Below are 27045 nucleotides of genomic sequence, written 5' to 3'. Positions count from 1 at the left end.
TTTGCATTAGATACCAATTTCAGACCAGCAAGCATACATCCATCCTTTATATACAGTCTGTGGAAATGAGTGTTATAATTTCCTCACATAACAGGTAAAAAAAAGCTCATCTTCAGTCCCTGTCTATTAAAATTTCAGATCAAGTCAGGAACTGAAATTAATTGAAAACAGATACTTTAAGAACCATACAAATAAAAAGCGGAGAATAACATGTAAAAATACTAAATGTGTAAAAATATCCTGCTCGCTGATAAACTGCTTGAAGATGGCCAGATTCAAACCTGGAAACTTTCCCTGCAAGTTCTGCTCCATGTTATCATCATTGCACCATTTCACTCCTCATTCTAGCTGCTTGTCTTTGGTAGCCGATGAGCTCATGAGTGAAGACAGAAGAGATGCTGTCTGTGTCAAAGCCTGATTCTTCTACCTCTGCAACCCAGTGGACAGGTATTCAGTCCCAGCCTTTCTAACCATATGTTGTTGTAACTATCCACTGTGTTTTCATGTTAAAACACCTATGTGCATAATAATTATTCTTCAGCATTTCTTCAGCATAGACAAGTCATCATCTTCCATTGAAACAATGGGCGATCGCAGGAAACTGCAAGGAAATTTTTACCGACCAATCAGGGGTTAGACATTTAGACCATAGTGCAGACTGGTCGTTAGGCCTATGTGACTTAGGCCTGACATTGTCACCATGATTGTAACACATCCAAAATGGCAAATAGGTTAATGTCACATGGTTAGGGGTCACATGCCTGCAAAACCTCCATATGCAAAGATGTGAATTGATGCAAATTCAAAAACAGATATTTGTCTCATGGCAGCCGCAGCTGTTTTGTATGACTCAGTGACCATATAAAGGAATTTTACTAGTTAATAGGTTCACCATAGTTTTGAGAGCTTAAAGTCAGATTTGTGCATTATATTGTAAAGAACCTAATTAAAGTTAAATGAGGCCTGGGCTGCGATTTCATGCAATTTCCATTTGTACCACCAGATGATGCAGTGGGCCTGTGTAAGCTTTCAACACATTTTTAGGCTAAAAAGAAAAGATGACGTTAAACGGGGATCACTCAACTGATAAAATGTTGCCCCCTGGTGGTTAAAGTTTTAGTTTAATTCTCTGTGTAATTATAAAAAGTCCCTTTAAAACACAGGAACACGTCAGAGTCCAAATGTGTTTGAATGGCAGTGGGACATCCCTGGAAACACATGAAACAAACAGAATCAGACGCAGGTTTACTCACTTTAACCCAGTGATTGATTATTTTGGACAGTAACCAATTAAAATGACTCAGGAAGAAAAGATCCAGGTTTTCCATGCTTTGTTATTTCTGTATCCAAAATGAAAAATTATGTGCAAGTATAATTTGTCTCTTTCCACTAAACGTGCTCGAATATTCTGGATCATATTATAAACACAAAGCCCTTAACATCAGTGTAAATAAAGGAAATAAACCTCCATATGCAGCCACTGTCGTCCATGTTTACAGACCGTCACGAGTAAAAGCTGAACCAGTGTGTGGCAACCTCTGGTGGGCTTATGAAAGAGGAGACTATATTACTTTTTATTATACATGTTTATTTTTTGTTACTGGCTATAATTTGAAAATGTGTCTTACAAAAGATTCCAAACTTTCCATTGTTTCTTTATAAACACATGATACAAATTCAGTTTATCATCATCTAAGCTAGAGATTTTTATTAAAGCAAACTATCCATTAATAGACACACACACGACCCTGAATTGGATAAGTGGAAGAGAAAAGACGGACAGATGGATGGAACAGCTGAGTAAATGTCCATCCATGTAAATGTGAAGCAGTGTAACATTCATAAATATGTAATATAAAGGATTTAAAAACACATCACAGGTCTGATTTTGGGCATTTTACATTAATCATCTGTAAGTCTTGTGGTAGGGCGACGTTCCTCTTTAAGTGGGACTGCATCGCATCTTTATTCTTCCTCCTCCGTCCCACATCTCTGGAGTCATACAGCTCACCAAAAACATACAAGCTTAGCAGATTTTTTGAATATGATGAAACTATCACTGAGAAAATGAATCAGCAGTATGTACTCACATATCCTCTGTGTCCTGTCCAAACTACAGTGTGTCTGTAGAGGCCTCTGACGGTTAAGCAATAACTTAAATTCAAATTGGTGATGTGTCCCACACAAAAAACTAAGCACATCTATTTTGTTGGGACCTGGTCGCTCTAAGTGGAGCTGTATCTGCCCTATGAACTACAGTACAAAGAGCTTGATGCCCCTGTTGTAATGTATCCGACTCCTTCATCTGTCACTCACTAACACTGCTTTTCGTTTCTCCCCTTAAATATTTAACTCCTGTCTTGCTTCAAGTTTCTAAATATCACAAACACCTGTTCCTACATGTACACCCCCTTTCAGGCTCCAATCAGTTCAGTTACAAATACAACTCAGCCTGTCCCAAGTTACTATGGTAAACAGGGCTTTTCTACTATACTTGAGCACTCAAAGTGTTTTATATGTCATGTCTCATTCATACATCACATATTTCTACAATGCATTCTGTTTAACATTCATACACATTCACGCTGAACACATTGGAAAGCAAAGTGGGGTTTAGCATCTTGCCCACTAAGAATTATGCAGACTGGGACCAAACTTCCAACTAGCAGATGATCTGCTCAACCCCCTAGCCACCTGTCAAGTGCTCTATGAGGGTAGAAACGTTTTTGCACAGCAAATGAAGTCAGCTGCCATGAATCAGATGTGCTAAAAGGCTGTACTGTTTTCTTAAGCGTCATACTGTCCGCTCAACAAGCCCTGAGCTGGAAAACACCTAGACCACAGGTGGGCAACTCCTGGCCTCGAGGGCCAGTGTCCTACAGGTTTTAGATTTGTCCTCAATCCAACACAGCTGACTAAATTACCTCCTCAAAACGTCTTAAACCTCTCCAGGGGGCCTGGTTATGAACTAATCATGTTATTCGGGTATGTTGACACAGGTTGTCAATAAGCAAATTCTGTGGTTTCAGGTCACGATGGAGCACTCGGCGACAGTGACAGAAGTAGATGCCCTCCAAAATCTGGTAAAGGTAGCTCTTGACCAACATAGAGTCCATGTACTGGCCAGAGGGGATGGAGTCCAAGTATTTCTTCAGGTCCATGGACAGGAACTCGAAGATGAGGTAGAGACGAGATTCTTGCATTAGGACGTTTAGGAGTCGTACAACATTGGGATGTTTCAGCTCCTGGAGCAGAGAAACCTCTCTGACAGCTGTGCTGGGAACGCCCTCCTCCTCACTCTACAGTCGGATCTTCTTCATAGCCACAATTTGCCCCGTTGCCTTTTGCTTACCTTTATACACAACCCCATATGTACCTTCTCCGATTTTCTCTATTTTCAGGTAGTCTTCCATTATTGCCTTTTTTTTTTTTTTTTTTTTTTTTTTTTTTTTACAGACACGAACAAACCTCTTCAGTTTTGCTAACGCTGCACTACCAGCACATAAAAAACCTGCACCTGTGACCTTTAACTAAAACTGAAACTAAAGCTTCAGGAATACTTTCATATCACTTCACACTTTTTGCTCACTGGCTTCCCTTCAGGTTCCAGGTTTTACAGATTTTATTGCTGAGAATCAGAAAGTTTCTTGGTCCTCTGAGCCCTCTGCTCACACACATTGCTGGTCCCTCACTTTTAATATGTGGCCAGCATTAGGAGTGAGACCCGTGCACCTGTCCACACTCTTGAATATACCGTCCATGTAATAGTAAATTGAATGCATGAACACACTCATGCTTTCTTCATGCTTCACAGCATATCATAGACCAATATGTGAGTCAGATTGTGTTCTTGGAGACTCAGTCTTGATGTTTGTTTGCACATTCATTGAAACCATCATATTTGTGCTGCCAAACTCTTTTTTGCTATTTTAAAAACTCTTGGATGTTAATTTTACAACTTTTTTAGTCAAATACCAGATCATTAAGAGAAGATTGCTGCCACCTGCATAATTTCTGTTTGGTGGTATGGCTGCTCTGGGACTTCCTCTACCTTTCAGTGGAAAAGCAGTGGAAAGGAGAGCAGCACCAAGACGTGATAGTTGACAATCATAGAGCCCAGTTCCTTGTATGTGCAGTTGGGACTAAATATGTCTTCTGTGCATCTACCTTTTCTCCTTCCTCCAAGGTGTTTTACATAAAGACAGCCAAACAGACTCAAACGATAGAAAAGAACTTTTATTCATCATCAATATTTGAACCATTATTGTACACGGGAACATCAGCAATAGCCTGAAGACTTTATTGCTTTGAAATGAATCCACATACTTTTAATCATCAGCATACTTTGACATACACAGACTGCCTTCACTCCAATCACAGGCACAAGAAGCAGACACAAAACTGACACTCAAATCCAACCTCTCATAAATATCGCCTTCACTGCCGTGGGCGTGCTGCAGCTGAACGTGTGTGTACAGAAGAAAAAAATATTGTGTGACGTAACCCGATTAAGGCTTCTAAAGCAGCAATTACTCCACAGATTATAAACAGATAAATAACAGAGATTTTTGATTTATGCATGTCTCAAATGTGCAAACTACTGTAACGTGTGCCATCCTTAAAACACAGGAGACACAGATCACTTCATGGTCCCACAGGCACTTCAGATTTTGTGCGACTGTGACATGAAAAAGGCAACAAGATCACAGCAACAGTGAAACTGGCCCGCCTGGAGGGAAACGTAGTGCTTGAAACATGTAGGTGAGAGTAACAGGGGCTGAATATTTAAACTATTTGACACAGTCAAAGCTTTAACCAATCCATGAGATTGTCTAAACAGGTTGTTTGGAAATTTTGTCGACCAGGCTGACACAATCGCGAGTGACATATTAAAAACGAGGAATGTCCTGCTGTGAAAATATTTAAAATTAGGCTGAAAATCCTTCAAGTTAGAGGAGATCTAACGTGACTGAAGTGCAGCTTATTTTTCTGACCACAAAACTATTTACACGAGACATTTGGCACAAAGAAACCACCGTTAACCGACCACAGGAGAAATGAGACCTCAGAACAAACTACATTAGTGCCCTACACGTGTACGGGTGTGTGTATATATATGTGTGTGGAGACATTTTAAAGTACACTTAATAAGCCACAGTGTCATTTTCTGTTTTAAAAAAAGTGTTTGCACGATGAGAAATGTGATACGATGTCATTAGTTTAGAGAGAAATAGCATTTTTTTTGTACAGTTTTCTTTTTTCTTATGGAACGTCATAACAGTCCCACAAGATCTCCCCCTGCTGGTGATCTTCACTCACCACAGGTGAAATATAAACATTTAAAATGCTTCTGCACAAAAACAACAAATAGTTAAAGTAGGCTAAAAATCACTCACAGATCATTTAAGAAGCAAACTAAAGCAACACTGATTACATAAAATACAGTCATTGTTCAGATTTTGTTATGTTAAAAGTGCTACAAGCTTTCGTGTAAAGTGATCAGCTGTCTAAAATAAGACAAAATAAAGAAAAAAAATCTTAATACCTTTATATTTCCTTCGTAAGGCGCTTGGTGATCTTAAAATGTGAAGAAAAGAGTGTGAATAGCAATAACTCATAAAGCATAAAGGAATGTATCCCGTATATCTTCCACATATTCAATGTGAATCAGAGCAACTTTCAGGGCTAAAAATCAATCGTACACGTCTATCTACTGTTAACATGTTTAACTCGAGCTCGAGATAAAGTCATTTGATTCGGTATCTCCTGTCCCCTGAAATGTTTAAAATAAAAACAAATAAACTAAGCGAAGAGTTTCCAGCTGCTTTTCCATTATTTGAGACACAAACTGTTATTAAAGCAGCAGAAAAGCTTCTTAAATAGTGAAAAGTTAAAAGCCAAAGCAACCTTTGACATACTGCATTTCAATGTCTTGATGATGATGATGAAGAGGGACATCGCTTGAAGGACGCCGTCCCAGAACTCTAACTGGTGATAACTGACAGATTTTCGGTGCGATTTGACGATGCGAGGGCTCGCTGTGGATCACACCGGCATTTGCATCTCCGAGTACTCGTCGTGACACTCGCGCTCGTCAAACTTTGGCTCTGCGTCGTCAGCATCCAGCTAAAAGAAAGACAAGAAGTCACATTCAGTAACCTGAACTAACTCCGAAACAGTTGTGACTCATTTAAACGACTATTTTATCGCAAATTTGTTTTATTTTTTAAAAATTAGTGAAATTTTGATCTGATGTTTTGTGCTACCCATCTCTGTGGATCAACATCAGAGCCATAAATGTTATCGATATTATCAATCAGTTCTAATCATAACATTTAAATTACGTTTCCTTTTTTACCTCTACAGTGTGTGTCAGCGTAAAGCAGGGCACTGCGCCCCCCTGTGGTTAACTTACGCATGCCATCTCTTTGACAGTGAAGACCCGTCGCAGCACAAACATCTTGACGGGGACGGTGAGGATGAGGACAAAGGGGAAAGCCAGAGACGCCGCCGTCGACATAATGGCCCACAGCACCGCCAAACACACCAGCTGGATGCAGGTGAAGAGATGCATGCGCAGCGTGCGGACCTGAAGGATAGAGAGGTCGCTCACATATCTGACAAGGACAACAGTTTCTGCAGGGAGCGCTCAAAAAATTCCCAAATGTAGATACGTATAACCTTTGCAAACTATTTTAGGGGTTTAAATAAACGTTTAGAGGTTGTGTGGATTAACATAGATAAAGTCTCCCCTAGCTGGAAACCACTCTGAGGGAACTCCGGCGTTTTTAAGTGTGCAAAACATCTTTTTTGTGACAGACCGCAAAAATCCTGAAACTTCTTTTTCTGTTTGTTTCTGCTACAGCAGAGCATCTCCATCCTCACGTCCTTTACTTTGGCTGTAAAAGTGTGTTTTCATGTTCCTCTCACCTTGCGTACATAGGTGTGGTCAGGGTGATACTTTGGTGGCATGAGCAAAAGCATCATCCGCTCCGTTAGCTGGATACCGTTGAGCGACATCACTCCCATGTAGAGGAAGATCCCGAAGAGCACGGCGAGGGGGATCTGACACAGCAGGTCGCCGATCACGATCGACAGGCCTAACGGAGGAGAGCGTTAAAGGGTAAAGTTCACACAGGACACAGCCACGGGAGGAAAGAAAAGATGATAAGTCTGGAACTCACCAACTAAGATTGCAACCAGAAGCCCAGTGACCCGCTGCTCCTTCACCTCCTGGATGCGAGGTTTGTCTCCGGGAGCGACGGCCTTACTCATGACGGTGAGGGCGTTGACGTGGGTCACCGAGCGAACGGTCGCAGCGGCCATCCACGGCAGGCCGAACAGAGCTGAGGTGCCGCCCAGCACCACGATCAGAAGCAGGTCCAGATGGAAACCAGAACCTTTGACAAGCATGCGCTCCTTTTTACTAACTATCAGCCTGCAGGAAGCCGGGACAGAGCCAAACGTAAGAAACACATTTCAGATTAATCACATATGATGAGGTACGGCATTTTTTTTTTGTGTGTGTGTGCTTGTTTATCTGCATTTTGATGCGTTACAGAAGCTAAAACACTAAACACATCATTTAGAAAACAGCTTAAACATCTGATGGGTTGAAACTGGGAAATAGCTGGAAAATTCAATCTTTGGTATGACCACCTTTATTCTTCACTCTGGGTAAACTTACTCCTTTTGTCCTCAACTTTTTTAAGGACACACTGCACACCATGTCAATTTGACTAATAGTTTTTTGCAGACAACCCTGCTAGTTTCATAGATTCAACTAAAGGAATCAGAACTAATTGTGTGTTTTTGTGACAGGCTGCTAGTAACAAAATCCCTAAAGATATCATTTCACACTGGCTCTTTGCTAAATTGTTGGTTATGTGTAGACACAACAGAAGTTCATCCCTTGAGTAAGGAGTTTATTTTATGCTTGAATGTCTCATGAGGGCAGTGCTGAGCAATTTAAATAAACAAACAAAATATTCCTCTGAAAATGGTCAGGTACATGGAGTGGACTGGACATGAGTGGTAAAAGCAGCCAATGTCCAACAAAACTCGTCCAGAAATTTTGGTCAAGATGAAAAAATGATAAGAAATTCTGGCTCCTTGGAAGAAAAACAAATAAATGAACAGTGGTTAAACGTTTAAACTTGTGCACGGTACTGTGCATCACGACTAAAATACACAAAACTTCCAGAGAATCTCCTGATTCAATAAAATGTTGGTCACTAAAGAACTCGGCTGATGTTTTGTTGCTGTAGTTTACCATTTCAGTTATGGTAAAAATGTAGAAAATAATGGAAAAAAATAAAGGAATACTGCCCCCAGCAGGCCATTGTAGAAAGTGTTAAACTGAAATAAATATCTTTATACTTTAATATCCTGCATAAAAAAAGCTGAGTGACATTTTCCCCGTGTTTCATCTGTTACATTATCTGCCTTCTTTCAGTAACAGGGTGTTTGTCTGTTTTTGGAAGGAGGTTATTAAATGTGCAGTCTACTCTGTACAACTGTGTTTAATTAAAAAATGATCTGGCTGTTTAGAAATATCAGTTAGGAAATAAATAATGACCAGGTGCATTTATTTCTTTCTTAGTAAAAAGTTACAAATAGTTCTCTACTAAACTTGTTTGACCCCACATTTGGATATGAATCTGATAGTTTTGTACTTTTAAAAACGTAACAGATTTTATTTATTTGATTACTGAATGACGTTCATACAAAACTATTGAAAAACTGTCAGTGCCCTCCACCTGTAAAACCATTCCTGGTTTGGGGTCTGTCCCTCTCTCTGTTGTTGCACCTCTAATGTGCGTGTTGTTAATTTCATTAACATCCAAGCAGCTGAAACCGATTAACAACCTCCTCTGCTACTACACTGACCAGATCAATATCCCAGGACTTTGACTTGATAGTGTCCACAGGGGAAAAAATAAAAAGTGTTCCTTAAGGAGTTTTTGAGCAGCGTATAAATGTACACCAGCAACTCTTCAAACATCTGCCTGTGTGATGCGGCTCCAGCAAAACTCACGTGGTGATCTGAGTCTCCATGAAGATAAGGATGAAAACCAGCAGAGCGGGCAAGCAGCAGGCAAACATCATCCAGATAGGGAATTCCCCATTTGATCCAAGCGGACTGATGAACCAGCCGCGCTTGTCGGAATTCGTCACTGAAAATCCACTGGGGACACTCAGTTTCTGTAAGGAAGACACGAGACAGACTCCCATCAACCTCTGAGATAAGGAGGTTCCTTATTTTTCCAATATTTTGCATGATAAACACACTGCACAGTCCACTGAGTCTCACCTGTGTGAATGTGTCTTCTATGGAGTAATCCACCAGAACCATGATGAGAATGGCGATCGGTACCCCAAAGTCTCCAATAATCCTGCGTATCTAAACACCACAGACGGCGCGGTTTAAAGAAGACTGCAAAATGTGTCACATCAAACAAGATCAAATATTTGCTGCAGATCTTAATTACAGATTTCAGCTCCTCACCCTTCCAGGGAAGAAAGCGCTGTTCTTGAATTTGCGCAGGTAGAAAGCGATAAAAAACGTCCCCGCCATGAGAACCAAAGAGAGCAGCGCCGTGTTCGGTTCCCCGCTGACCTTCACAGTCGACGGCTGGCTGCTGTTTTTCATCATTAGGGTGATGTTTTCCGCCAAGTCGTCTGCATCGGTGCCGTTGAGGGAACAGCTTTTCAGCGGGTGCTCCTTGAAAATCTGCACACAGAGTTTCATATTATAAAAAGGTGCTCACGCAAACACGCTGTGATTACTTTTCTTAGACAGATTAACAGGTATCGCAACCACTCTTTCTTTGAAATGAGATTAGCTCGTAGCAAAATGCCTTTTAAGTCCGTGCCATAAAACTCTAAAAATAGCAGATCTTCCAAAAATCATAAGTCTGGACCATAATTAAAACTCTAAATCCATTTAGGATTCAGGCTCCATCAATCAGAAAAGATTTCAGGTGTGCTTGTTAGAAAAACACGCTCATTTCGACCCCGACTTCTGAACCCTGTCCAGAGATTAGTCTGCTCTGCTTAGCGTCAGCGGCGCAAACACACAGCGTGCCAACAAAAACTTTTTCTAATCAGGAGCTTTTCACGTCTCATGTGTACCCTGACAAGCTTGATGAAGGTCTCGCAGATGAAGATGAGGGAGATGAGGAAGGAGAAGATTTCCTGGGTGAAGCGGGAGACGAAGCGCACCAGGAAGCTGCCTTCGAAGGCCACCATGGTGACCACGATGATGATGAGCCAAAAGCCGATCCAGACGCGGCCCGTCAGGTACTCTATGTTGTTTGATGTGCAGAACTGTGAGCACAGAGACATTAAGCACATTTGTTTGCCTATTTAGTAAGTCACCAGCATTTTTAACATTTTTGAAATTAACTTCATATGTTTTTATGCAACTTACACTGTAAAAGGCTTCTTCAAAGACCAGCAGAGGTCCAGAGAAGCCCACAACCAGCAATGGCTGAGCCCCGAGCAGACAGAAGACCACCCCCTGCACTGATGTTGACACAATCAGCTCAGAGACACCGATCAGGCCGTTTGTCTTCTCACCTGGAGGCAGACCCGGGGTTAAAAGGTTAATCAAGAGGCCACTATTACCAAAACACGGAGAGGATTTGCGATATGAGGCGTGAATACGCTCTCAATTCCCTCACACAGACTCACCCAGCAGACCTCCAAATGTTATGGCCGGAGAGAGGGCAGCGAAGTAGATGAAGATAACTGCGGCCATGCACTGGCTGTTCAGGGAATCCTTGAAGTCGCTGACATACTTTGGGTAACGCCGCTGCACGTCTCGTATCAGCCCACCAAAAGGCCGCCCAGTACGCTCTAAGGGGTCATCTGACTTTTTCGAAGGTTTGAGGAGTGCCTCTGAGTGACAACAGAGCTTTACGTTAAAACCCATGAGAAGGCACCTAAAATCAAATCGAGTGAAATTCCTAATTGAAACGGAAACACTTACCTTTTTCTTCAAGGCTTTTAGGCTCTTTGGCCATTAGTTTGACCTCGAGTTCCTCCCTCTTCCGCAGCATCTCCCTCTGAAAGCGGGCGACAGACCGCAGCAGTTCATCACCTCCCACCTCTGAAGGTGGCAGCACGATGCTACAGTCCAAGAAGCTGTTGATGGCATTCAGCAGGTCCTGCCTGTCATCTGCCAGGTAGGCCGCCTCGTGGAATTGCTGAAAGATGATGGCAGAAATAAACCAATTTACCCAACATCATTGGTGCCAACAGAAACCTACAGGTGTTATTTTATTTCATATAAATGTAAAATTCTTCTATGTCCTCCTTCACATTTTTCAAAGTTGACCAGTGGTCCGGATTAGAGCCTTTGCTGGGCCAATCCTGGCTCCAGGGGCTTATTTTTGACACCCCTTGTCTAAATCAGCACCACCACTCACCTTATCAGACATGAGGGTGGAGATGGAGCGTCCTATCTGGTGGTAGTCCATGCTTGTAGTGGCGGGTCCCAGCAAAACAAAGAGAAATCTGACCGGCACTGGCACTTCCAGGACGGACTCCAGCTCCACCGCTTCCTGCAGCCGCACAAACGCCATGGTGGGCTGCTCCAGGAAGTCCACGCTGCCTGGGAAACCACAGGACATGATGGTCAGTGTGCAGAAAGCGCTACATGCAACCAAAGGCAAAGTTTTGTAAGTAGTAACCGGTTTTTAGACTAACTGTAGTTATAAAAAAACAAAAAAAAACAACTAGTGGTACAGCATTACCTGGCCTGTGATTTTAGTCTGTTGCTAGGTGGTTGCTGGGGAACATGATGATTTCATATATAATTCAAGTTTTTCTGGGTATAAATTAGATGTTACAATCATGACATTAAATTTATACCATGCTTTTATAAAAGTGTTGTAGGTGCATAAAAACCTATAAATGGGTAATCTTAGCCTGTTGATTGATGGTTGCTAGGCAATGTGATGCCATATTATGTGATATAGATGAGAACCTTCAGGGGCCTAAGATGTACCTGTGTGCCACAACTGCTGATGCTGTAAGAGAAGTTCATGGACAGATGAGTAACTTACCCACGAGGACCACTGTAGCCTCGGCATTTTCAGGAATCTTCTCCAGCAGCTTCAGTTCATGTTTGGACTTGGACCGATGCATACCAGGTCCAATGCTTGGCTCTCTCTGCTGGAAACAACACAGGAAGTGTAAATAAGGACGGTAAAGATCCCTGTGATATTCTGCAAACTCTGCAGACTCGGACTTACCTGCACTTCATTCTTCTCCATGTCGATGTGCGTGTCTGTGTCCCCCGTAACGTGAACTGTGCCCATGAGGGGGTCGGTCACTGACGGCTCTGTCTGGTTGGTGTGGTTGACACTGTGGTGATGCGCTATCAGACTGCCGAGGCTGGCTGCGGAGATGTTCCTGGGGAAATGGCTACTGTGCTCCTTCTCATCGCTCGGGTGACTAGGGGAGGCAGAGGTGGGGAGAGAGAGGTTGAACAGGAGGAGGAGAGGTAGTGACCAAGCATGAAGCCATCTAATAGCAGGAAGTGTGTAGCGGTGAGGAAAAGAAAACACAGTTTAACCAGCTTCCATTTGTTTGTGCACATACATATATCCGGTCTCCATTTTCCACACCTTGCAATTTATCATTTAACTACCTTGAGACATCATCGCCATTGCAGTGCACAGCATGTGCCACATTTTTTCAGATCATTAACAAGAACAGGTTCACCTCAATTGGCACTGAATGCCTCTGTAAGATGAAATCTCTGCTAGCTTATTTGTAGCACTGAGGCGCTGCCAATCACCTGTGTTTGAGCAGCAGGGCTCTGAGGACGTTGGCCCGGTCCTCAGCTTTGATCTGGTCAGAAATAATCATCTGTTCCACCACCTGGTGGGCGATGCCAGGCAGGGTCTTCTGGTCCAGGTCCAGCAGCACCGCACCTGCAAATACACAAGCAAGCTGAGCTCAGTCGTCTATGAACCAGACGAGAGACTTTCAGGCATACAGCTTACACAAACACACTCAGTCTCTCTCTTTACCGTGGGAGATGGTCCTTCTGAGTTCCAGCAAACTGCGGAAAGACAGCGAAGCGACGTGAGGCTTCCCCCAGCGGTCCGTCTCCTCTTCAACATCTTCCTCAAACTTGATCCAACGGGCCGTCTCCTTCCACTGCAGCTCCTGGTTCTTGTCCATTGTCAGCTCGTTCAGCTCCACAAAGACCTGAGGTGGTTTACATGCATACGGTCCACACGTCATCACTTGCACATCCGTGCCAAACACACAGAAACAGTGAGTAAAGCACTCTGACTGGTCATTTTGTCCAACTTTTCTCATTTCTGTTTTGTGCCTCATCTCATCTGCCCTTGATCCTGCAATCAATCTCAAATGCCACGCTCGAGGATGTCTCCACACCTGAAGGAGAAAGGAGCTATGGTGGTGGATGAAGAAACCCATCATTCACTTTAGCATATTAAAAGAGGCACAGGATAAAGCTAGAATACACAAATAACAGCAGGAGGACCTAACAAATGTTGGCGCTAACATTTCTGATTCCTCTTGCCTTGACTCATACGTTCACATATCTGCTCAAAACTTAAGAAATGAGGAGGGGAAAATTTAGTGATTCATGTCATGCTTTCCAGAAGTGAGCTATCTAAAAAAAAACATACTCAGCACACAAAGATAAGTGTTGTTAATCCTTAATCTAAGTTTTAAGAGTAGAATCTGTACAGCCTTAACTTTCTTCCCCTTGAGCATCCAAAAGCAGTTTTTATAACTGTACAAATTTGTAGTTTCCAACAAAATGTGATGTAGCTGGATGCGCTTTTTACAACTACATTTGTCAAAAAGCTTCTTTCGATGCCAAAATATAGCTTAAAAGCAGCAACTACAATGTTAATAACCACTTCAAGCATGCTTAAAATGTGTTTACAACTATTACAAACTAAACAATTTACACATCCAGCTGCACTTGAAAAACAAGCAACTACAAAGACTGCTGTGCATCAGCAGCAGCAGTCTCCCAGCTGCCAGGATCAGGATCTGTTAGGGTGAGATTAATTACGCCATGCTGGGTCAGTCGAAGTCCTCCGAGTAATGATGTCCAAAAAAAAAACAAAAAACAAAAAACAAAAAAAACAAGCTGCAAAATATTCCCTTATTCCCTGCTGCATGCCTGTGAAGTCATGCTCACACAGGATCAAACCTGACTCTTGCCGGCCATCCAGCCTCACCTTCTGACGAGCCATCTGTCCGCATCTGTGGACGCCTTCTGTCCACGAGGCAGAGCGGTACAGAACCACCGGCTGCAAACGGTGCAGGAAACGACTCAAACGCTGACCCGACCGACAGTGCCACAAAGGACGGGACCTTCACTTTCACACACATCCCCACACAAGTAGTTCTTCCTCATCACACACACCTGACAGGGACCTGTTGTTTACTGGGGCTGCTGGGGGCTCGGAGCTGCGTATGGGAATCTGTGTGTGCGTGTTAATAAAACATAGCTCCCCCTTTCTCAGGAGCTCCCAGTGTCTGGTTACCCAAGCTCCCCTCTTTTTTCCTTTCCGTGTGTGAAAGGAAAGAACGAACTCATTCATTTTTAATTGTCTCCTTCTCTCCCCAGCCCATCGGCAAAAGAGTCGAGCCACTGCTAAATTTGAGAGCGAAAGAAGAGAAAACATTTCCTGGACTTTGAAGGATTTGAAATCTGAAGTAGAAAACAGAGCCAACCAATTACGACTGGGTTTAAAAGCCCTGCTATTTACTTTCTCACCACACAAACTTGTTTGTTTACTTCCACTACAAAAGTGGAAGAGTTTCACTTTTAAAAGCTGCTCGTCTTTAAACTCATCTCTTCCAAAGATCCCTGAGGTAAAGAAATAATTTGAAAAATCAAAGAAACTCTTAAACTTTCACTGAGGTGACAGCTTCCAATTCAAACTCTGACTTTCCTCAGTTTTATCTCGACATCTTTATCTCAATTAGGGTCATTCAGACTACCACACACAAGCTAATTTAAGACCTTATTCTTAATTCAGCCCAGTAGATTATAAATGTGCTATAATAAGATTTTTATGCAGTTTCTTAAAATGCAGTGCTTACTAACAACATCAATTTAAGACACCTGTGCGACGTCAGTGTGAGGTGTTGTCTCACCTCATGGGGGGTGCGATCCTGCTTGCGACTGCGAGTGGTCGGCTCCTTGTGGTCCTTGCCGATGTGCACCACTTGGTTCTTGGTGCTCTTCCGGACCAGGTGTCGGCGCATGCCAGGAACATCTTCAAAGCGATGACCTGGAGTAACGGAAATAAACATGCAGCAAACTGTAGCTCCATGCAACACAACAGCATCAGGTCTTTAGTTTGTATGGCACATTTTGTTTCTTTAGCCCAGAGATGGCACACATTGACCTTCCACCCTTTTAAATCTCAACCCATTTAATCACAGGCCTCTTCGCTTTGTATCTAAGGGAGTAGAGTTACTCATGCTGGCAACACACCAACCACTGAAAGGATGAGGAGAAAGAAACATGATGACAGAGACAAATGGTTCTGTCAGGTGTTGGAAGTTCAAAGATCAACAGATCCGCTGATTCATTCAAGTTGAATTCAGAAACCGAGGAGATGACAGCTTCACACTGACAAATAAACTTGAGAAAATGAACAGGCCTGCTCTTCAACAAGAAATATGCAACAGACATCCAATTACTTAGGTTTTAACACTAAAACACTATTTTTGAGACCATAAGGGAGCCTCGACTCAATCTCACATTTAAATGCATTAACTGTGGCCATGAAAACCGGATCATTGAACAGGAAAGCCTACACAAACCCCGAAAAGCTCACATCAACCTTAAATGACAGTCTGCATCTGTTGAACAAGCATCTTTTCTCTGAGCTCACTCAAACATACAACCACAACATCCAAGTTTATTATATTTTCAGGACTTCTACTACAACCTTTTGTGACATCCTGTTTATTCTAAATTGATCTGTTAATAAGTTAAAACACATTCAACACAAAAACGAATGAAATTTTCCTTAAAAAAATATCAAAGCTTACCATTATCAGAGCTTGCATATCCTATGTAAAAAACACTGAGGCTTTTCTGGTTCTTCATCAAGGCTTTAACTCATCATCTGATAACCGGGCAGGCCTCGCCAGGACAAAAGATGAAATTCTGTCCAGAACTGACTCATTGGTTCTCGCGTCACTCGTACAACCTTCAGGTTTTATTGGGAGGGCCCCTTGTCAGGTCACTACATGATGTTTGCCTGCACTTTGGGGCAGAACCTGGAAAAAAAATGAGCCCTGGCTGGCGTTAAGGAAGAGGAGGGTTTCTGCTGCAGGCATCGAGAGCATCTGGCGCTGGCGCAGCCACCTTACTGCGTGACCCCAACCCTCCTCGCTGCTCAAACTTAAGTGTTGGACTTGTTTTGACAAATTGGAAAAAGTCGCCACTTCTTGACCGGCTCCTGACCCCCGCCGGAGCTGAAGCTTTCAGAATGCATCAGTGAGCAGAGGTGCTAATTTGCTCGGGTCGAACAAAAGGGGAGGGACAGTGATCTAATAATTCCTATTGTTGAGCGGCAGCCAGAGACGGACACTTTCCCAGGATGATTTAGGGTGGCGGGAGGTAGATAAAAGAGGACAGAAAGTATGTGACAGTGAACCTGTTTGCAGGCTCACCTCTTTCATAATGATCAAATATCACGCCCACACTTCCATCCTCAGCTGCCTTGTTTTGGCCCTCGGGTCTACTTAATTCTTCCTCTGGTTTCACTCCTTTAATGATTAAAGGTTGGAAACAGAGGTCCGGATTTAACAATTAGCCACCATGTTGGCTCAGGCCCGAGTCCAGGGCCCTCATCTGACAGCGGGAACAGCTAATTTAATAATGCAGGCCTGTCTGCCACAGTTTCTGATAAGCTGCTGCTCTCTGCGGAGGAGTCGGCTCCCTGACGCAAATCACCTCGGCCCTGGACACTACCCCACGCTGGGCTTGGGGCTGGGAATGTCACAGGGCAGTGGAAAGCAGTCTGCAGTCAAACAGAGAAGGGCCCCACACCTTCACCCTGATGTTTGCGAAGGAATCTAAGCAAAGTGACTAGCTATCAGTTCAGCTGTATTTAATCATTTCTCCAGCTTCTTTAACACGCAGAACATGTTTTAGTGCAAAGTACAAAGTTTGTGTTAATGCTGGTGAAGATTAACAGCAAATGATATCTACAAGAAAGAGTAACGCGTGAATAATACCATATTTTTAAAATGACATTCCCAACAGTGTGTTTTAAACTTTTTGTAAAAAGGTGTAGTTAGGAGATTTCCTGAAAACAAAAGAATAATCTACTCACATCAAGGCACTTTTATTGTAAGGCAAAGATCCTAAAATATTAGATAGAAAACCAACAATCACACAGCCCCTCTGAACGAGCACTTAGTGACTGTGGGAAGGAAAAACTCCCTTTTAACAGGAAGAAATCTTCCGCAGAACCAGGCTCGGGGAGGAGGGGCCATCTGACAGTTAGGGTGAGCAGAGACGGACGGGAGAAAGACACAATGTGGAGTGCCAGAGTTTAATAACTGCTAATGCAAATACAGTGAAAAGAAATGAGTGAAGAAGAAGCACCGTGGGAAGCCCACAGAGGCCTAGGCTTATTGCAGCGCAACTACAGGAGGGTTCAGGGTCATCTAATCCAGCCCCATCTTGAAGCTTTATCAAAAAGGAGTTTTAAGCCTGTTCTTAAAAGTAAAGAGGGTGTCTGTTTCCCAAATTCACAGTTTGAGCCTGAAAGCTCTTCCTCCCATTTTACTTTTAGTTACTCTATGATCCAACAAGTAAGCCCACAGTCTGACAGTGAAGTGCTCTAATGGGGTGATATTCTCGCCGCGGGATTTTGAATCAGCCGAAGACTACAATAACATCAGTTTTATATGAATTTAGAAGCAGGAAATGTAGGGCCTTTATCTTTATTATCCATGAAACATTTTCAAACCAGGATAAAAAACAAAAAAAGTGAAGTCCCATTGATTGACCATCAATGGGACTTTTTTCTTTTTTGCATTCACAGTCCAGAGACAAACTGATGATTGTAAATATGTGATTATCTGTATCACAATGACCTGTATCCCACTTCTCTACCTATGACAACCTTAGTTTTGTTGAATAAATCAATAAAAGCAATGGTTGGATTTTTTACTAATAAATAAAATACTCTAATAGATCCATCACCTCAGACATTTTGCCCACAAACTGCATATAAATACTTAGTCTTAGGCAAAGAGCAAAGCAGACACAGACAGCTGGAGACACCACAGATGAGTAGTCATACCTGTTGTGCTTTCTCTGGAATCCACCTGAAGAGTGTGTGCAGAGTTGATGTACTGTAGTCTATTGTCTCTCCTCATAAGAGTCTGGACATGCGCAAAAAGCTAGCAAGCACTCTTTTGTGCACACAAAGCCCTGCACTCTTCACCTGATGACGAAATTGAAGTCATATGGCCCACCGGAGGCTCAAGGATGCAGAAACAATAACAAACCTTTACAGCCTGAGATTTGGTGGATTATGCTGTTTAATCACCGTCGTTTTCTTTTAAGAAAACATCTTTCTATGTTTAACAATAAGTCACTATGTACTGCTGAGCAGGTAAGTATACTTTGTACTATTTTTTGTCCAACCTTGCAAGCTGTAACAATCATCATTTTGTAAAGCAGACAGAAACTGCAGAGTAAGGAGATGATTATCTGTTGGGTTTATCATTACAAGGAGCTCATTTTACATACAGGCAGTCATGTGAGCCACTGGTGATCCCAGAATACAGATAAAAAGAATGCTACATATTTACCAGAATACACAAAACATAAAGAGGTAACGAGTCCTCTTTTAACAATATCAACAGCCAATAAAAAGCAGGAGAGAAACGCTTTATTGCTCACATTACATCTCACTTCAATCAACGCTCAAAGTGCGTTTCCTTCAAAAACACCCCTCAAACACAACCACAGAAGGCTAGTTGGAGGGCACCTATGTCAAATACCCCTTTACACTTTTAGTCTGTGTAGGCTTGAACTTAAGCCACGATTAGTATCTGCTTGCCAAATGATTCGCACTCACTCTTGATGCCGTCCAGGTCAGCAGAGGCCAGCGTCTGAGCTTCGCTCTCATCAGTGGGGATACGCTGGTACTTGGCCTGCTCGGCACCCGTCATGTTGCCCGTGCGTCGACGCTCTGTCAGGTCGTAACTGCGGCTGGCGGAGGAGACGCGGGTCAGTGGCGTGTGCTCGGCTGGGACTGACTGGGCAGTGGGGCTGGAGGGCTCAGATGAAGGCAGTTTACTAAAGAAGAGCAGAAAGATTAGAAGTAAAAAAAGGATTGTTTTTCATCTTTTATCTTTAGGATTGAACATTTCCCCCTTTAAAAACTGGGAACTGTGCACACTCAACCACACATAAAAATCCTCCCAATAGTTATTTCGTTTTAACAGGACTAACATTGTCGAAGTATTACAGCCTTCTACTGCTTCTCCTACTCTGATAAATGCATTCACGGTGCAAGTTACACATTTAGCTGCAAAAAGCAAAAAAGTGGACAGAGGACAAAGAATTTTAACAACACATCCAGCAAAAATAGACATAATTAACTTACCGTCTAGCGTAAACGCTACTTTACAACCTCGTCTTTAAGTCAACTTCCTCCACTTTAGGTAAGAATGGTTTAAAAGACAAATCTTCTGCGGTTAAGCTGATCTCTAATCGACTCAAAATAAGCAAAAGGTGTATGTGCAGCTTCTTTCAAGCTCAGATTTCTTTAAAAAGGAACAAAGTAAATGTCACAGGTGGAGTCAGGGCTGCTGAGTAGCAACAGGTGATATATGGGTCTCTGAGGACAGGATTCCTCTGGTCCATCTGATCATGCCCAGCAGGCTCACTGGATGCCTGAGACATGGTAACGTACAGTGCATCACACACCCCCGCCCCCCGAACAGGCGTGAGCCTCAGTGCTCTCACCCAAACAGGATGGCTGTGAGGACATTTCATCAAAAAAGACAAAAACATGCATTAAGCAGTCATCGCGGCAGGTAAGGCATGATTACCAACCTAACAATCACGCCCTTTTTCACTTCTTTTTGAAGTCTATGAAGCACACTTGACTCACTCTGTGGAAGTTGCGTCTTCATGTTCACCTCCCACACCGGACTGCAGTACGATGTCGAGCTTTCGGACCGAGTGTGGGCTCTCTTTGACACTTTTGGATACATGGTCATCTTCGGAAACGAAGAACTGTGGAGGGAAAAGGAAGCGTGAGAGTGCTGCTTCCTGTAACACGGTCAAAAATAAATAAATCAGATAAATCTAACGTCTCTCACATCCAGACAATGGAGAAACAAAGCCTGTGGAGACTTTTGCACATAAATCAGAGTTATTTAGATGTTGCTGGATTTCAGTATGAATTCAAAGGGAGCAAAAAGTTTCATGCAATCGTTTGATTATTACTTGTTGATTTTATGCGAACTCATTCAAGTGGGTTGAGGCAAATAGCCACCCACTCCGAGTCCGGTTCTGTTTGACATTCCCTTCTATTAAAAAGGGGGATTTTTCCTGCCCAGTGTTGATTAGTGTTTGTTTAAGAGTATAGAGTTTCTTCTCAAATTCCACCAAGCCTCAGGAACCCATCAACATTTATTCTGGTCTAGCTTTGGTCAGCAAATCAAAAAAAAAAAAAAAAAGTCTCTTTATGCTTAAAGTAGAAAATCAAAGGTGAAAAGTTGTCAGACAATTGCAAAACCCAGAATTCAACATAATTCAAGCTTTTAATTACTCCCGAAATTAGAACAAGCCTAAAGGTACACAGTAGGTTTCAATTTGGTTTAAAAGAGAAAAGTTACATCACATTGTTCCATTTTCTCGAAGCAAATTTGTATTTAAAACCCATTTTCAACCAATTTTTGTATCAAATAACGCTTCTCGTGGGGTTTTATCTTATTTGCTCCCAAACACTGTGTTAAAAAGACTCAAATGAATCTAATAATAAAATGATTACCTCCACATCTTTGGTTCTCTCTGACTCAGATCGCTCTGACAGAACAGAATTTAGCTCTGTCCCCTCTTCTTCCTCTTCCTCCTCATCTTCACCTTCCTCTATGGGGACACTGCAGAGAGGATGGCTGCTTTTGTGATCTTTATCCTTCTTCCTTTTCTTGCTGCCCTTCCTCCTGCGTACGTCAGAGGGCAGTTTGGACAGAGGCCGGTGGATGTGGTGAGAGGAGTGTCGGTGGTCTGAAACACAGATAAATACATCAATTTCAGAGCTGTTCGCACACAACTGAAAGCATCTCCATGCTTTATGAAGCTTCTGTGCACGCTCACATTCAATGTCTTCGTCATGGTAAATGTGGTGCTCCTTATCAGGCACGGCAGCAGCAGGCGTGAGGATCTGCTGGAAGCGCTGGACACCCAAGGCTTTATTCAGGTCCCCATCATCCTCCTCTTCTGGGCGCGGAGACCCGTGTAGTGATGAAGCAGCAGGAGCTTCTGGCTGCAACAAAAGATGAAAATAAACAAGACAGCAGTGAAATAAGAATGAGGAAATGCTTCAGATTGGCAACCTGTCCAGGGTGTACCCCGCCTCTCGCCCTATGTTAGAAGAGATATGCATATGTCTAAGAGTGCATGCTGAAAACCCAGCTCAGAATGAACAAGTGTGCGCCTCACTTAAAACCACCACTAGAGGGCGTTCTGTCCTAGCTGTGAACACATCAGTTAGGTCATCTCTTCTTCAACATGAGCTTTAAAGTCAGAAACCATAGCCATGAGCTTTGATCAGTTCCAACAGGGATCACATGGGTGATAAGAGATCTGTTTTCCTGCAGCACGACGCAGTAACCCGCTGAGCCTGCAGCGATATGACAAGAGTACCCGCTCAGACACCATTCAGCAGGTGGCAAAACTCGGGGATCGCAAGTCATTTGACACCCTGTTAAATGTTCCCAACATGGTGGTCCTACACTAGGCTTTCCTGTGCTGCAGGGAGCAACAGCAAACGTGATGATAGTTTTGTGTCTAGGCTCAAAGTTTTGGCACAGATGGTACTGTACTCTTATTGTTATCAAATACTTTTCTGATGGGTTTAAACTACAAAACTTCAGTTTAACTACTAGTAATTCAATTAAAACGACAATAAAAATGTCGTTACTTAAAAGCACGCTGTAAAATATTTTTATCGTTTTTTTATAGCTCACATCACATTTTCTACACCTTCTACAGCACCTGTGTGATGTACAAAGGTCCCCTAGACACACGAAGATTATGAAGTCCATCGAGATGAGAAAATTTAAGCGGGAAACTTTCTGGTTAATAATAATTATAGGTCAACAGATGATCAGACATGCAGGCATGTGCAGGAAGAGTGTGGAAAACTGACTCCCATAGCCTGTAACACCATGCTTCTTTTTGCATGCCACACAAAGGTGACAGCAGCGGTAAGCCCTCTGCTGAACGGAGGACGGGCTGAAAATAAAAGGCTTTCAAGAAAACGTTCAATATTGACCCAAGGTTCAATTTCTCAGATCTCTCTCCACCCCCCCACCCCCCCCTTTTTTTTTTAAACAAGTGCCTAAAAACAGGAGTGAGCAGACTCACTGCACCTCAGTGACCTCCAGAGTCAAGAATTCAGCTTTAAGGACCAATAACCAAGCAGATCTGTGCTATTTTGCTATGAACTGAAGCATCAGCCTGCATCCACATCACCATCAACCGTTCAGCACTTAATTACTGATCCAAAACCCTGCAGCGCATTATCCAGACGAGTGAAGCCCTCAGAGTGTAGCTAAATGATCTCGTTGTTTGTTTTTACAGGGCCCTCATTCATATCATGGTTTCACGGTGAATCCCTCGAGGTGGAAGCAACGTGTGAAGGATTCTCGAAGGGGTGCAAGAATTTTCCACAACCGAAGGCACGTATGAGAACAAGCTGAGGGAAGCATAGTAGGGGGAAAAAGAGAGCAGAAAAAAAACGAGTAAATTGAATAAGATCAACACTTCTTCTGCAGTTTCAGTGACTTACCTCACTCATGACGTGAGCTTTATCAAAAGCACGGTTTTTGGTGACAACAAGCGTCAGCGCCCTCCACCTTGACAAAACTGGATCTCTTACTTCACTCAGCACCTCTATTAAAGAACTGCAGGCAGGAGATATCCCTCTCCCCCTGCTTATCAAAGCCTCGTGATGCCATAATCAGAGCCCTATCGCCCAGCCTGCCACCTTCACCAGGTTGCGTATGGTGCCGAGGCCGAACAAACAAGACTCGCATTCTCGCTTTGAGGACAAGTGTGGCCTGAAAGGACAAGCCGTGTTTAAACAGTCAAGAACAAAACCCGACGCTGACATTCATCCCCACGTTTTCCACATAAAGTCTAAATATTTACCTGGGTGCTTTAAGTGCATATGATCTAAACCTCTTACACTTCTTTTTTTTTGAAGGCTAATATTGACAGAAGTAATGTTAAGCAACGGGCTGAAAAGAAACATGAAAGACTCAAAAGTGACTAAAATCTGACCTGTGAATTACAGTCTGTCTCAATTACAGAAACTAACAAATGCAGCTGTTTTCACCACATATCTACAGCTACATTTAAGACTTTTTAATAGTACATTAAATGATTTTGATGCACGCTCAATCATCCAGGTAAGGAAAACCTAAAAAAGCTGGACACGTTTTCTCAGACTGAAAAGAGATGAACAGAATCTACTTATTTGGGTTCTACTTTAAATGAAACTAATTAAACTTGACATGGAACCAAAGAGCAGTGTGAAAATAGACTCTTTCCAAGAGCTCGAGTTTATGCACGTTGCTCAAATATATTCATTACGGCGAAAAGAAAAACAAAAGTGTGACCCATCTTAAACACACAACGCAGTTTGTTTCATAAGCATTTCCAGTTTTTAGCTTGAGCTAGAACTGTTAAGTTAGACATTTTACAGTCAATGCTTTTTTAAACATGTGAAATTAATACTGAATTTGCACTGCATGATCCAAATGTGTAGACCGGGGCTAGAGATGTGCGGTTTGAGACCCGGCAAAACTGAGTTTAAGACATTTTAATATTTTAGCTTTAGCCAGAAAATGAGAGAAGTTTAAATGCATTAGTAACATAATTCAATCTAAGCACACTCTTCATCAATCCTGTTTAAGTGGTTCAGCTATTTCAACAAATGATCTATGTTCATGTATGAGAATTAGCAGTTGAGGGAGCTAATGTACGGTAATGCAATCTAATGGATCCAATACAGAGAAAAAAAACAGTTTAGGATTTCAATTGTTGTGAGCTGAAGAAGGAAGAACAGTGCACAGAGTCCTGGGAGGACTTGAGACGGGGTCTGGGTGCTAGGGAAGACTTATCAGATGACTGGGGAAAGTTCAGCAGTAGTGCCAAGAAGGTGTTCGGTGTGTCCTCTGGACAGAGCAAAGAGGACAAAGAAACTTGGCTGTGGAATGAGGGAGTACAAGAAAGTGTTCAAAGAAAGAGGTTGACAGAGAATAAGTGGGATAGGCAGGATGTTTAAGAAAGTAGACAGGAGTACTGGGAAGCGAGGTGTACAGGAACGAGAGGTGGTAAAGACAAGGAAAAAGTTTATAGTGAGTTGTACCTACTGATCTCCAAAGGCCTGAGCATTTCAAAGGTTACTGTGTCTGATGTGGGCATGTCTGATCATTACTGTGTTTTCTTTGAAAGTAAAATCTCAGCCCACACAAATATATCAACAACAGTGATCACAAAACGGTGTATAACTGAACACAGTAGTGCAATTTTTAACCAGGTCTTCCCATTAACACCTGACCTGTCCAGAGGGTCAGTCAATGAGCTCGTCAATAGCTTCAATGCTAACATGTTAAATGTAATGGACACTATTGCTCCCATTAAGGTGAAGGTTATCTCTGGAAGGAAAAAGTCTCCATGGAGAAACTCCACACTGGTGAAAAATGAAAAAAGAGAGTGTAGGAAAGCTGAGCGCAGATGGAGAAAAACAAACCTCCAGGTTCATTATGACATTTATAAAGAGAAACTTCACAATTATAATTTACAACTGAGGAATGCAAGGAGGTCCTACTTCTCTGACATCATCACTAAAAACAGCCATAATGCTCGGGTCTTATTTTCTACAGTTGACAGGCTAACAAACCCTCCTGTGTCAGTGGCAGCTGAACTTCATTCGACCATGGCCTGCAATGACTTTGCCAAATTCTTCACTGAAAAAATCCAAAAAATTAGACAAGCAATTGGTACATCAACAGCAGATCCAGGATATGTACTGTGTCCACCAAAAAACTGTTTAAACACCATGAAACAGTTTCACCCTATTAACAGCAAAGACCTGGAGGACATCTTAGGTCAACTGAACTCCTCCTCCTGCTGTTTAGATGTCCTGCCAACAAGTTTTTTCAAAAAGGTCTCAAAGACTTTAGAGTCAGGCCTGTTACAGATCGTCAACTTTTCTTTATTATCAGGTGTGTTTCCAGAATCACTAAAAACTGCTGTAATCAAACCTATACTGAAAAAGGACAATCTTGACAAGACACAAATGAACAACTACAGGCCGATCTCAAATCTCCCGTTTTTAAGTAAGATCATTGAAAAAGCAGTTTCTCAACAGCTCAGTTACTTCTTAAAACAGAATAATTGCTACGACGCCTTCCAGTCAGGTTTTAGACAGAACCACAGCACTGAAACCGCTCTGACCAAAGTGTTCAATGACATATGTCTGAATACAGACAGTGGAAAAATGTCAGTCTTAGTTTTACTGGATCTCAGTGCAGCATTTGATACAGTTGACCACAACATATTACTCAAACGACTGGAGAACTGGACAGGTCTTTCAGGAACTGTACTAAACTGGTTCAAAACATACGTAGAAAACAGGAAATACTTTGTATCAATAGGTAACTTCACATCTGAGCAGACAAGTATCACATGTGGAGTTCCCCAAGGTTCCATCTTGGGACCCCTTCTGTTTAACATCTACATGCTCCCACTGGCACAGATTATAAACAACAACAAAATAAACTATCACAGCTATGCAGATGACACACAAATATATATCACAATGTCACCAGGAGACCGAGGCCCTGTACAGGCTCTTGGTAAATGCATTGAGGAAATCAATGACTGGTTGTGCCACAATTTTCTCCAGCTAAACAAAAACAAAACTGAAGTAATAGTCTTTGGCGCCAAAGAAAAACGATTACAGGTCACCAGAGAACTTCAATCTATACATCTAAAAACCACAAACCAGGCGAGAAATTTGGGTGTAGTGATGGATGCAGACCTAAACTTAGAGAAACACATTAAGACAATAACAAAGTCAGCTTACTATCACCTCAAGAATATTTCAAGGATAAAAGATCTGATGTCTCAACAGGACCTGGAAAAACTAGTCCATGCATTCATCTTTAGTAGGCTTGATTACTGTAACAGCATCTTTACAGGTCTACCTAAAAAATCAGTCAGACAACTACAGCTCATTCAGAACTCTGCTGCTCGAGTCCTCACTAAGACCAAAAAAGTGGACCACATCAGTCCAGCTCTGAGGTCCTTACACTGGCTGCCTGTCCGTCAGAGGATAGACTTTAAAGTTCTGATGCTGGCCTATAAAGCTCTGAATGGTTTAGGACCAAAATACATCAATGACCTCCTGACCCAGTATGAACCATCCAGATCCCTCAGGTCATCTGGATCCGGTCTTTTATCAGTTCCCAGAGTCAGAACCAGACACGGAGAAGCTGCATTCAGCTTTTATGCTCCTTATATCTGGAACAAACTCCCAGAAAGCCTCAGATCAGCTGAAACACTCAGTTTATTTAAATCCAGGTTGAAGACTCACCTGTTCTCAGCTGCATTTGAATAAAGCACCAAATCCACACTTTAAGCTTAAATTTCAAAACTTAAATTTTAACTACTGATTTTATCTACTGTTCTGATTTTATCTGTTTTGATTTTATATACTGTTGTTTGTTTGTTTGTTTGTTAATTAGTTAGTTTAT

At 42.3% G+C, this 27045-nt stretch overlaps 1 protein-coding gene across 7 annotated transcripts in view; it reads right to left on the bottom strand.

The window, feature by feature from the left end:
• Positions 1-4221: 4221 nt before the first annotated feature.
• slc4a2b (solute carrier family 4 member 2b) overlaps positions 4222-27045 on the bottom strand; it is a 60725-nt gene continuing 37901 nt past the window's right edge. For 4 of the 7 annotated variants that reach the window (XM_085418988.1, XM_085418991.1, XM_085418987.1 and 1 more), the window contains 22 exons: positions 21374-21542; positions 21048-21283; positions 20163-20287; positions 19122-19342; positions 15163-15299; positions 14238-14309; positions 13044-13224; positions 12809-12944; positions 12261-12462; positions 12072-12180; positions 11433-11617; positions 10994-11210; positions 10696-10902; positions 10433-10581; positions 10135-10329; positions 9509-9733; positions 9314-9403; positions 9038-9204; positions 7185-7438; positions 6931-7100; positions 6416-6589; positions 4222-6126 (listed from right to left, as the gene is read on the bottom strand). In XM_085418988.1, the coding sequence (XP_085275114.1) occupies positions 6046-6126; positions 6416-6589; positions 6931-7100; positions 7185-7438; positions 9038-9204; positions 9314-9403; positions 9509-9733; positions 10135-10329; positions 10433-10581; positions 10696-10902; positions 10994-11210; positions 11433-11617; positions 12072-12180; positions 12261-12462; positions 12809-12944; positions 13044-13224; positions 14238-14309; positions 15163-15299; positions 19122-19342; positions 20163-20287; positions 21048-21283; positions 21374-21542 (3702 nt within the window). In that variant the 3' untranslated portion in view covers positions 4222-6045. The remainder of the gene's footprint in view (positions 6127-6415; positions 6590-6930; positions 7101-7184; positions 7439-9037; positions 9205-9313; positions 9404-9508; positions 9734-10134; positions 10330-10432; positions 10582-10695; positions 10903-10993; positions 11211-11432; positions 11618-12071; positions 12181-12260; positions 12463-12808; positions 12945-13043; positions 13225-14237; positions 14310-15162; positions 15300-19121; positions 19343-20162; positions 20288-21047; positions 21284-21373; positions 21543-27045) is intronic. The other 3 variants (XM_085418992.1, XM_085418994.1, XM_085418993.1) reach the window with 3 other exon arrangements.

The sequence above is a fragment of the Rhamphochromis longiceps genome, linkage group LG9, assembly GCF_057381845.1.
Source record: "Rhamphochromis longiceps isolate RC_006_pf linkage group LG9, R_longiceps_female_GT1.1, whole genome shotgun sequence".
Classification (NCBI taxonomy): Eukaryota; Metazoa; Chordata; class Actinopteri; order Cichliformes; family Cichlidae; genus Rhamphochromis; species Rhamphochromis longiceps.
Note: the sequence above shows the minus strand (reverse complement) of the source record. Positions and strands in the feature narration are given on the sequence as shown.